The following is an 11,740-nucleotide window of genomic DNA, read 5'->3' on the forward strand; positions in this document are numbered from 1 at the left end:
TTGTCCTTTTTTGACTGGTGGGTCTTCACTGCGGCACGTAGGGGCTTCTCTGCCTAGTTGCAGCACGTGGACGTCTCTGGTTGTGGCATGTGGGCCTCTCTCGTGGTGCGCAGGCTCAGCAGTTGCAGCGCATGGGCTCTCTGGTTATGGTGTGCAGTCTTAGTTCCCCCTCGGCATGTGGAATCTTAGTTCGCCACCAGGGATCGAACCCAAGTCCCTTACTTTGGCAGACGGATTCTTAACCACTGAACCAGCAAAGTCCCGATTGCTCTTCTGTCCACAGCCAACCAGTGTTTTTCCATCCCCCGCAGCCACAGGCCAGGATCCTGACCACAGTCTACAGGGCCTGTGTACGCAGGCTCCTCTCCTCTGTTTCTGCTGTCTCACTTCATGCCACTCTGCCCTTGCCTACTCTGCTCAGCCATCAAGGCCTCCTTGCTGTCTCTTGAACGCGACTGGCCTTTTCGCACAGGCTTGCTGTCCTCTTTGCCTGAAGTGCCCTTTTTCCTAGATTGTCGGTGTCACCACCTCCCGCTCTTTTCGGGTCTCTCCTTCAGTGTTGCTGTATCTGAGTGCCCTCCCCCACCATCTGGATCCACAGGAATCTCTTGTCTGAGGAGCTAGTGGTCCTCCTGGGATGCTTTGTTTCTTTCTCTCTTTTTTTGATTTAGACCATTTTTAAAGTCTTCATTGACCTTGTTACAATGTTGCTTCTGCTTTGTGTTTTGGTTTTTTTGGCATGTGGGATCTTAACTCCCTGGCCAGGGATCAAACTCACCCCCTGCATTGGAAGGCTAAAGTCTCAACCTCTGAACCACCAGGGAAGTCCCTGTATTTCTTCATATCACCTCTTGTCACCACCTCTTGACATACTACACACTTTTTTTCTCATCTTTTTTCCTCCTATTAGAATATAAGTTCCATGATGGTGGGGACTTTCCCCTTTCTTCCTTTATGATATCCCGGTGCCTCAAATAGCAGTGTCTGGCACATTCTAGCTATTTAATAAATACTTAATGGAATGGATCGCTTGAATGAGTAACTGTTTAGTGAACAGCTTTGCTATTGATCTCTGAATGGCTGTGTAAGTCAGTGTTGACCTAACTGAGTGTTCTTTCCCCTCCACAGCACAATGGTCAGCTCCGTCCCGGGAAGTACGTATCCCAGCCAGGCTTCAGTGTACAGTCCTCCCCCTGCTGCCACAGCTGCTCCCGACGTCACCATCTACCAGAACACAGGGACCAGCCTGTCCCAGGTGCCGAACTATACATTACCGTCCACACTGCCCCAGCCTGGGGGCAGCCAGCAGCCACCTCAGCCGCAGCAGCCGTACTCCCAGAAGGCTCTGCTATAGGACTGGAGTCCCCTTTGTGGCAAATACCCGCCGATCGCCAATGGCAATGTTACGAGATTCTTTAATATCTTAAGATTGGTTTACCCTCAGCTTATAGGAATCGTATCTTGGTCAACACGTTCCAATGTTCAAGAAGGGAGATCCCTCTTCAATTTGCACTGACTTTTTAGAGAGTCTCCCCTCCCCTCCCCTGTGAGGAATGAAACTACTTACAACATATAATTCCTTTCATAATATGAAAGGGTCAATGCAAGATTATCTGTCTCGTAAAATCACCTGGCCTGCAGAGTCAATCTTACCAACACTGTTGTGGCAAACGTTGTGTACATAGGTTGCTGTGTAACTTCACTACTGGCCATTTTGAATCACGAGTGGTGATCATGTGAATATATTTAACACTGTTAAATTAATTGACATTGCTATTTTATTTTAATCATGAACAGCTACCATGTTTCATAATGTTTTGTGTAAATTGAAGATAATTACACTATCCTTTTAAACTGCAAGAGAACAAAACTGTAGCATATGTACATGAAGGTGTTATGTTGTCCCCGTTTCAGTTTCCCATTCAGCTGAACCTTCCTGGGAGTAATTGGGAGCTGAATGCACATATGTTATGTCATTCTGTAGCCTCTGCATACTACTAGCTGTCATCACACCAGCGTACAGTAGCTAAATTTTTGGTGCACTTCTAGCAAATGATGATGTTCCCTTTTACACTTTGACATTTTGGCATGATATATCAGAATACTGTGGGACCATGAGACAAAAGTCAAGTTGGACTGCATTCTTTTATATCTTAACTTTTAAAGAGATAATGTCAATTTACTTTTTCCTAGTCAAAGATAGTAATTAGGTTTCTAAGCTGTATACTGTGTTTATTGGTGGCAGTGACACCAAAGATAGAGGCAAAGGATAGAAGTTTTTAAACTGGAAAGAGAATATGAATTACACTACAATTTCAGTCTCTTGTAATTATTTAGGCGATGGTGAAACTCAATTCATCTGTCTTATTCCACTGCTAGTCTTATCTTTAACATATTGTATCCTTTAATTCTTCATTAAAATAAGTGTAAGTAGATGTTTCAAAGTCATCGAGGTTCCTGGCTTTGCTTAACAGTTTGTATATTTATTCTTGTCTTTGAAACTGGATTTATAGGCTGTTTTCTCTCTCTCCTCTCTTTTAAAGTTCCCGAATGGAATTATTTTGGCTTCTTATTCTGAAGTAGTTTTGAGTGAATGCTTTTTCTTTTAATCCATATGAAATATGTTTTCTACTGATATTTTAATCTCCTTAAATATTTATGATTTCCCTAGTTGTGGTGTTATTTAACACTATTATTGAAACAACTGAAGAATTGAGTACCATAGTAAATGAATTGATTTATTAACAGGTTTCACACCATAAATGAAGATTTAATTTGTATTTTCTGAGGTAGGTTCAAGGTAGGTTCAAATTTAAATCACCATCTTATATCTAATTTGTGCCTTCCTGAGTTTAGAGTACATTGCCCTCAAACAGTAATTTTAAAATTCTAAATTAAACTTTACATTAAAAATTTTTAATATGTTGGTTTTTGCTAAACATTGTCAAAAGATTGTAATATTTTTCATAGCCATTTGAATAGTTTAAGTGATACACTTTGTCTCAATTCATACTGTATTTTTCTCTTTTGATAAATTCCCCAATACCAATGGCAAAATGTATCATTGTCCCATTTTATTTTGATAGCTTTGTGCTGTAAAATCAATGACATATTCTCTAGTATGTGTTTGCTTTGTAAAAGTCAAAGAATGGTGAAATGAACAAAGGCTACCCTTATTACAAGGCATGTGTAAGTTTCTTTGCCTAGTCATATTACTAGGCTTTTATAAAGATTTAAATGATGAATACTTAAAAATACTTAAAACTAATACTATATTATAAGCTTGCAGTTTTCTTTTACTAGGCTTTCCCAGTGGCTCAGCGGTAAAGAATCTGCCTGCAGAGCAGGAGATGCTGGCTTGATCCCTGAGTTGAGAGGATTCCCTGGAGAAGGAAATGGCAACTCACTCCAGTTTTCTTGCCTGGGAAATCCCATGGATAGAGGATCCTGGTGGGTTATGGTCCATGGGGTCACAAAAGAGCTGTACATCACTCAGCAACTAAAAAGCTTTCACTTACTAGGTGTGAAAATACCAGATGGAAAAAATTCCCCTGAAAAGGAAGCACTGGATTTTCCATCTTTCAGGTGACACGGCAAGGCTAGAAATAGAAAAGGACCAATTAGAAGCACAGTGATTTTGTTCTGCAACCAGAGTATGTGCTGCACTTTCGTAAAATTTTTCTTTAACAGGTAGCTGTCCCCTTTTAAAGGGAATTGAATTATTTATAAAATAAATTAGCTATAAAATGAATTTCTGGGAAGCAAATTTTACTTCTTGGTAAAATTTTTTTTACTTTTATAAAGTAAAAGCAAAAAATTTTTTTTACTTTTATAAAGTTTTATAAAGTTTGTGTATCCATAAGCCAGTGACATCTGAATGGAAAAATTCTGCCCAGTTACTGTCTAGCAAGAGTAGCCAACAAACCTCGTGGTCAGTCAGATGGCTAATACATCAGTGTCCTAAACCCACCTACTGGTAATAACACATGGTGCATCCTTCCCCTCATTTCCCCTAACTCTGTGGTCCTGCTTTGCTGTTACTGTCTCTCCTACTCATGAGGAACCTTTTTCTGTGCCAGATTTTCTTCTGAAAGTTTGTCTCTATACCTCTTAATTTTTGTAATTAAAATGCTTAGTAGACCCCTAGCATTCTTTTCTCATAGTTTTCATAAATGACACATGTATAATTCAGCGTGAAACTTATCTTTAGTCCCAGGCTTCAAGTTTATAAAAGATAAATTAGTGTCCTATATGATAAACTCTGCAACTGCAAAAACTATACAGTTATTTTCTAAATTGAGGTCCATTGGTATAATTGGTCAAATTTTCATTTAAGACATTAAAATCGCTGTTTTCTTTTTCTCATCTTACCAGTTAGCAATTATAGAGTCCTGTTGTATCATTATTTATTTAATAACAAAATCATAGCATTTTCTAATTTAAAAAGTTTTTCATTGTCAATGAATCTTTGTACCCTTTAGAATAAACGTAAAGAAAAAAACTTAACTATTTCTCAAAGACCTTATGTTCAGTTATCTTTTTATTTTAGAATCATGATTAAGTGTTCTTGTCAATACCTAGATTATTTTCTTTCTTTTTTTAAAGATTTTTTTTGACGTGAACCATTTTTAAAGTCTTTAATGAGTTTGTTACAATATTGTTTCTATTTTATATTTTGTTTTTTATGAGCATGAGGCATGTGGAATCTTAGCTCCTTGACCAGGGATCGAACCTGCACCCCGTGCTTTGGAAGTTGAAGTCTTAACCACTGGACCACCAGGGAAGTCCCTAGATTATTTTCTATGCTATTTATGATTACAGCCCCTGTTTCTAATCAAAACTGCCTTGAATTTTATGCACTTTTTTTTATATGGTCTTCCTTTGAGATTATTTTTACCCCCTGATTTTTCTAGCTTCAGAAATATTGTTTCCATACAGATTTCCTTATTGAACAAAGCCTAACTCTTTATTGGTGATAACTTGTATTCATACTGTTCTTTGCTGATTTTCCTACTCCTAGCTTTATGTTAATACTTGCCATTGCCATTATTCTCCGTTTCCTGTTTCTTTTCGAGTCAGGGTTTCTGATAAGGATTACATATTAAGTGTCAGTAAGCTCCTGGATAAACATGAAAGGAACTGGTTCTAATATCTTTTGGTGTTCATAGACTAAAGAAAGTTATGTGTATTTTAGAAAAGAGTATATTCAGATTTTTTTATCTTATGCCATCAGTAACAAATATTTTTGAGTTTATGGCCTCAAAATATGTGTATTTACAAATGGTACAAGTTCTACAGTAGTAATACGTGTAGTACATTATGAAACCCAAGAAATCTTACAAGGATAAGAGGAAAAATTATGAATAGAAATTCTGATATTTCTTCGCTTATCTCTGGTTCATTAGTCGGTACCCTAGAATGTATCTGCCTGATTTGGAGACCACTGATTTAGAGGTTACGATTAGACAGAGTGAAAGTACTGTGATACTAGGTTGGCCATTTGAAGTCAGCATCTGATACTACAAGTGCTGCTTTTCCCAGCCGCTCTCTATGTTGAGAATTTTCAGAGTTATAAAAAGATTGAAGTAATATATTGAAAAGCTGAGTACTCTTCACCTGATTCATGAATCATTAACATTTTGTTACATTGGCTTTATCTCTTTATGTTTATATATATATGTGTGTGTATGTGTATTCATGCTTGCATATAGGTGTGTCTCTGTGTGCATATCCACATATACTATATTGTGTGAATAGACAAAGTTAGACTTTGCACTAAACTATATACCTAAGCATTTCATCATGTATTTTGTTAAAGATAAATACCTCTTCCTTCATAACCTAAACCTTTATCCCATCTAAGAAAATTAACAGCAATTTTGTAATATAATTGTTATCAAACATCCCTAATAATCCCTGTTTTATAGGTACAGTTTTTTTAAATTCCAGGAAATAGATCACATTTTTAATGTCCCTTTATTCTCTATGAGTCTAGATTAATCTTTTTTTTTGCCTTTTTAAAGATCAAACCTGTTTGTCGTTTAGTGTGTCCCACATTCTGGATTTATCGCTCTTTTTTTTATGTTAATTATTATTTATTACTTGATGCTCTGTTCTCATTATAGTCCTTTTTTCTTAACCCTTCAAAAGTTAGTCAGAATTATGTGATTTATGGTTAAAGGTGGTGAATCTAAATTTTTCAACCTCATATCAGAAAAGTGTATATATAAGTGAACATTTTGAGCCTTCAGATGTGGTTATTCTGTATAAATAGAGGCTGTGTGCTCAGTCCACTAATGCTTAGTAGTTTTGTGTCCTTCTTATCAAATTGCAATTAGAGTCAATGAAGAAAATCTGAACCCTTAAAAATAATTGGCTCCCTTCTATCCCCATTCAAACCCAAATCAGCTTTTCTCAAGCTTGTATGTACCTGATTCACTCACAGTGGCTTTTAAGTATTTTAGAAATGGCATCAACAAGTATAGAACTTTGTTTTAGGGTGTGTACATTTTGGCATGTTTGTTTTAAAAGACTCATTACCTTTTATCATATCTTCTATTAAGATACTGAAATCACTTTAAGGGAAGGGAAGTACTTCCTTTTTAAAAAATCTAGTTTTTACTTGAGATTGGTTGCCAAATTGGAATCAGGCTGAGTAAAATTTATACCCAGAGTAAAGTTAGAAACACATGCAAGTTACAATAATATACACTATCAGGTTGTTAAGTAGCTGGTTTAAACCCTCATATTATTTCAGTTCGTTAATGGCTTAAAAAAAAAAAAAAAACCAGTATTTGTAATCCATTGTTTCTGTGTCAGGCTATATGAAATTTCTTAAGTGCAGGATAATTACATATCTTACTACTTCAAAAAGAGATCTAGTATGTAAACAATTAAGAATGTTTTTGATTAATTGTGTGTGATACTATCTGGAAGGTATTTTAAGATGCCAAATATGAAACGTCCATATGGTATGATTAAAATACTTGTGTACTGGTTTTGAATTTTGTTCCTTTTCCCTCAGAGGGGAAAAAAAATGTTTCAATTTAATATGTTTGATATTCTGTAGTTTTAAAATATGGTAACCCTAAAGGAGTTGTGAAACATGACTAAAGAAGTTGTAGTGAAGAATACAGGTAAATTCACTAAATATTTACCAAAGAAGCTTCATTATAGCAAGCCCATTTCTATACATGGTAGATGGCACAGGATAAAACAAATGGTTTTAGTATTTGCACTGTAAATTGTATCCATTTTGACCACATGGGTTTTTTTGTAAAGTATGTGGTGATACTTCTGGTTGAAGAAAAGAATAAGAACTAAATTATGTTTCACGAGTTTATTGGGGTTCTATTCTACTATGATGTGGACATTTTAGTTCATGACCCTTAGGAATTCAGATTTTAACCCAGATATGTCTTTTGTCAAAAGAATTATCTTGCTAGATATGTGATTCTTAGCAGTTCGATGAATCTCTCCAGCCTTCTACTTATTTATAAATTGTCACTTTAGTATAACTGTTACATGATCCTTTGAAGCCTGCAGAAATTCTGTGCTTCAGAGCCTCAGCCTTCTCGCCATTCAGCCTTGACAGCTCATCTGTGCCACTGCTGTTACCTCACAGCTCAGAGGCAGACAAGGAACAGAAACTTGGGAACATGTTCCCAGCATATGGTCGTAACAGTCCCTGTGTGTAATCTGGGATACCTGATATCCGTTAGTCCAGCGGTCCCCAGCCTTTTTGGCACTAGGGACCGGTTGCGTGGAAGACTGTTTTTCCACAGACCAGGGTCAGGGGGATGGTTTCAGGATGATTCAAGCGCTTCACATTTATTGTGCACTCTATCATTACATCAGCTGCGCCTCAGATCATCAAGCATTAGATCCTGGAGGTTGGGACCCCTGCGTTAGTCGACTCCTGAGCCTTTTGTTGATGTTTGTGTGACCCCATGAGGAATATCTGCGCTTTGAGTAGAAGCACCTTCACTTGATAGTACTTTCACTGGTGCCGATTTGGAGGAAAAATTAAATAATTATGGCTCTGAAGCATATACTGTTTTTGTATCTTGTTTCAAGCTAAAGGAGAGGCAACAACAGACTAAGACTATTATGAAATTTTATTGCTTTTGATGTTCTTGTAAGCAGAATAGTACCCTTGGACTCACCGAGGTGAGAATGGTGACAAAACCAATGTATACTTTTTCTGTTTTATTTACCAAATAAGCAGATCACCTGAAATGCTGGAGAACTGTGGAAACTAGGAGCTTCCATCTTTGAGACAGGCTGAGCGAGTCTTTTTCTAATATTCCAAATAAGGTACAAAATCAGCAATGTCATTATTTTTTTGCATCACAAATATTTGACCTAGAAAAATGTATTGTGTGATTATAAGTTATTAATACACATAAACATTAGCTTTTAAAGGTTAGTTTTTTCTAACCAACTTTGTCTTATGTGTCAATGTCAGTTACATGTGTACAGTATTTTACATAGTTATATAGGACAATTTCAAAAATAAAACGAATTTTTTTTTTTGTAGTGTTCTTGTTTGGACGTCAGGAAATTAGATATCCTGCTGGCATTAAAAATTCTTTCCTAAATTAGTTTATGATATTTCATGGAATCTCATTAAAAGGTTTTTGTCAAGTATTACAGAAAGTAAATAAGCTTTTTATAGAGGGGAAAGACAGAATTTCCAGTTGTTATCACTGGTTGTGTTATATTCCCAGCAGGAATAGTCGGTTCCTTTTTAGAATCTTTTTTGCTATCTAATGCTGATTTTTTTAAGAGTAATTTCAAGAGTGAATACTGGTTAGGTTTTACCAAAACAAGCAAACAAACAAAAAAGACAAAGTTCTTTATTTTATGTCATAGTGAAAATAAATTTTGTATTTGTATAGGTAATGTTTCTTTTTTATTTTTAAAAGATTACTTACATTCTAATTGGTCTTAGTGAAATAATTTGATATCAAAACATCAGGATACTTTTATTTCATTGACATGATTGCCAAATTTAATTTATTTGGAGGGGGAGCAGGTAGGCCAGTGGGTTTCCTTCCAGTTAAGTTAAATATGCATTTGAAACAGGAAGACTTCTGGTGTCCGGAATGGAACTTTATTAGGCTGTAAGGTAAAGTGTTGTGCTTTTACTTCGTTCCACAGAACAGGAGTATCTCTCCTCTGCATGCCTTTCATGGACTTGAAAGAGAATCATTTCCTTCAGGTTTTCAGTATGAAGGGAGTAAAGTTCTATTTTTTATTTTAACTCTTATTCAGCATTTGTGTCTAACTATGCTGATTTGTCTATTTGAAAACCAAAAAATGTCTTCCAAAAAAAAATATTCTCCAATTTTTACTTGCTAAAGAATACTTACTGGAACAGGATTCTATTTATGCTTTCAGTGGGAGCACTAAAATTGAGTAAGTGTCTAGTTTATACCAAATGTTTGTTTTATGTATGTTGTAATTCACAATGGTCAGGGAAATTGGTCTCAAAAATTAAGCAAAGGAGGATAGATTAATAGCTGAAGGAGCTGAGTTTAAGTAATATGTTTTAACAGTTTTGTCAAACACATTTTGAGATTAAAAACTCAAGTATTTTTCATTCTTGACCAAGAGGTGAGCATTATTAAAATTGAGTAGAATAATCTAAATTACTATGTATAGTATCGTTTGAAAGTCCTATTTCTAAACTTTTTTATATCTAGTAATTCACATGTTTATTAGTCAAATGCTGTGTATAACTCATTTTTTTCTAGATAGTTATTCCAAGAACTGTGGTTTGAGAAATGTAAAATTGTATGCAGAATGAAATCAACTGAAGAGAAACCTGAAGACTGGTTGTGGTTCTCACAGATAATTCCTGTTTATTGGATTTAAAATGTTGTAACTTTAATGACCTGGAGCTCAGAATACAGGAAATTCTGCTGTTGGGCATTTATGTGTCCTAAAAATCACTATGCAGCATGCATTACTACACGATAAAAAAAGCCTTAGAGTTTATGGGAAAAACCCATTAGAGGCACAACATTGCAAAGCATCTGCAATAACATACTTAAGAATAAAAATAGGAACCTAATATAAATAGTAGCACCGTTTCGTGTGTTAAATGGCTTACGAAGACATGAACATTACAGTAAATATGACGCTTTACCTTGACAAAGACCTGACGTGAGCCTTTGGGAGTGGATATGGGAAGGATTTATTTGTGAATTAACATGCAGATGGGCATAGGGACTGCTAGAGTAGGAGAGCCCGTTGTGACACCAGATCTGGGTATGTGTGACTCAGCCCCGGGTGAGCTGAGGGTGCTTGCTGGTGGTGGGGTGAGGCACGCCCGCATGTGGGTTTTGCCTGTTTCTGCAGGTGTTTTGCGTGTTCCTGCACGACTCAGTTTATCTGGGTGCATCTTCTGCATTTCACCTACTGTTTCTCCTGGACAAAGCCACATTTCAAAAGCCACAAAGCCTGCATTTCACCTACTGTTTCTCCTGGACAAATTTCTCCTGGAAATTTGCGTTTTGCTCACATTGTTCCTTTATTGTATCACCTCCTGCAACAAGTTTTTGTTTTCCAAAGAGCAGTTATATCCATACTGACTCTCAAAGTCATTTAGAGATGGAGGGTGAGTGGCTAGTCACCATTTATTTCTAACTTAAAAAAAATATGTTTTTAAGTATTGGAAAAGAATCAGGTATATCTAGGATATAAAATGTTCTTTCCTCTTTACAAGGTCGAAAGGATCCCAGTAGAGCATGTGAGCATGTTCAGATTCAAAGAATTGTGTTTTGCTGAAGTACAATCTGTGAGGTTATATGACTGACAACTCTGCCATCTCCCTCCAAAAAAAGAGAACAGAGGAAAATTAAAACCATCATTTTCTGAGTTAAATGGGCAAGGCCATCGTGCCATTATTTCCACTGATTTTTTAAAAATTAACTATCGATTTGACCTTCAGTTGGCTGACTTTTGAGTCATGTACCAGGTTTTTCAGGTTTACTGCATTCTAAATTTTTATATTTCATAGCACTTAGTAGATACTTATTTAAATACTTTTATAAATCAGGAGATGTAAATGCAGGTCATTTATAGGTTCATTTTGACATCAGAGTTTTGTTTCTTGGACAAAATTGCTGCATTTCTTTCTAAAGCATGCTGTGTTGGTGAGTGAGCCTCCTAGGGGTGATATCTCCGTCAGTCACATTTTCCACCCTGGCTTATTGCATTAACTTTTCCTGGTCCTCAGCTTTATCATCTATAAAATGAGAGAATTATGTCTTAAGTTCTGTTCAAGCTGCTGTTCCTGCAGTGATGTGAAAAAATGGCATCACTTTAATTTTATTTATTAAACAAGCACTTGCATTGTTCTTACTGTAGAATGGGTACCACTCTTAAGTGCTTTTCAAATCTCTCATTTAAAGTGGGCTGATGAAGAAAGGAAACCAAGGCACAGAGTTTGGTAATTTACTCAAGGTTGTCCAGCCAGATGGGGGCAAGGCTGGGGCTCAAAGCTAAGTAAAGTTTGTGCTCTTATTCATCAGCTTGTCATTAAAATGATGATTCGTTTTCTAACGTATAGGAACTCCAGAAGCTACAGGGGAGAATGAGGCAGCCCCTTCTCTCCAGAATCTTCACATAAAGGCAGAATTTTGTTGTGTGTGTGTGTGTGTGTGTGTGTGTGTGTGTGTGTGTGTGTGTGTGTTTGTGTTTATGTCCCACAGAAGAACTCTACAGTAAACAT

At 36.4% G+C, this 11,740-nt stretch overlaps 1 protein-coding gene across 2 annotated transcripts in view; it reads left to right on the top strand.

The window, feature by feature from the left end:
• The window catches only part of STAM (signal transducing adaptor molecule), a 63,330-nt gene extending 53,241 nt beyond the window's left edge, over window positions 1-10,089 (top strand). Inside the window, exon 13 of one of the 2 annotated variants that reach the window (XM_010811112.4) lies at window positions 1,129-10,089. In XM_010811112.4, coding sequence (XP_010809414.1) covers window positions 1,129-1,354 — 226 coding nt within the window. In that variant the 3' untranslated portion in view covers window positions 1,355-10,089. The remainder of the gene's footprint in view (window positions 1-1,128) is intronic. The other variant, NM_001076842.1, reaches the window with a different exon arrangement.
• The last annotated feature ends 1,651 nt before the right edge of the window (window positions 10,090-11,740 follow it).

The sequence above is a fragment of the Bos taurus genome, chromosome 13 (assembly GCF_002263795.3).
Source record: "Bos taurus isolate L1 Dominette 01449 registration number 42190680 breed Hereford chromosome 13, ARS-UCD2.0, whole genome shotgun sequence".
NCBI lineage: Eukaryota > Metazoa > Chordata > Mammalia > Artiodactyla > Bovidae > Bos > Bos taurus.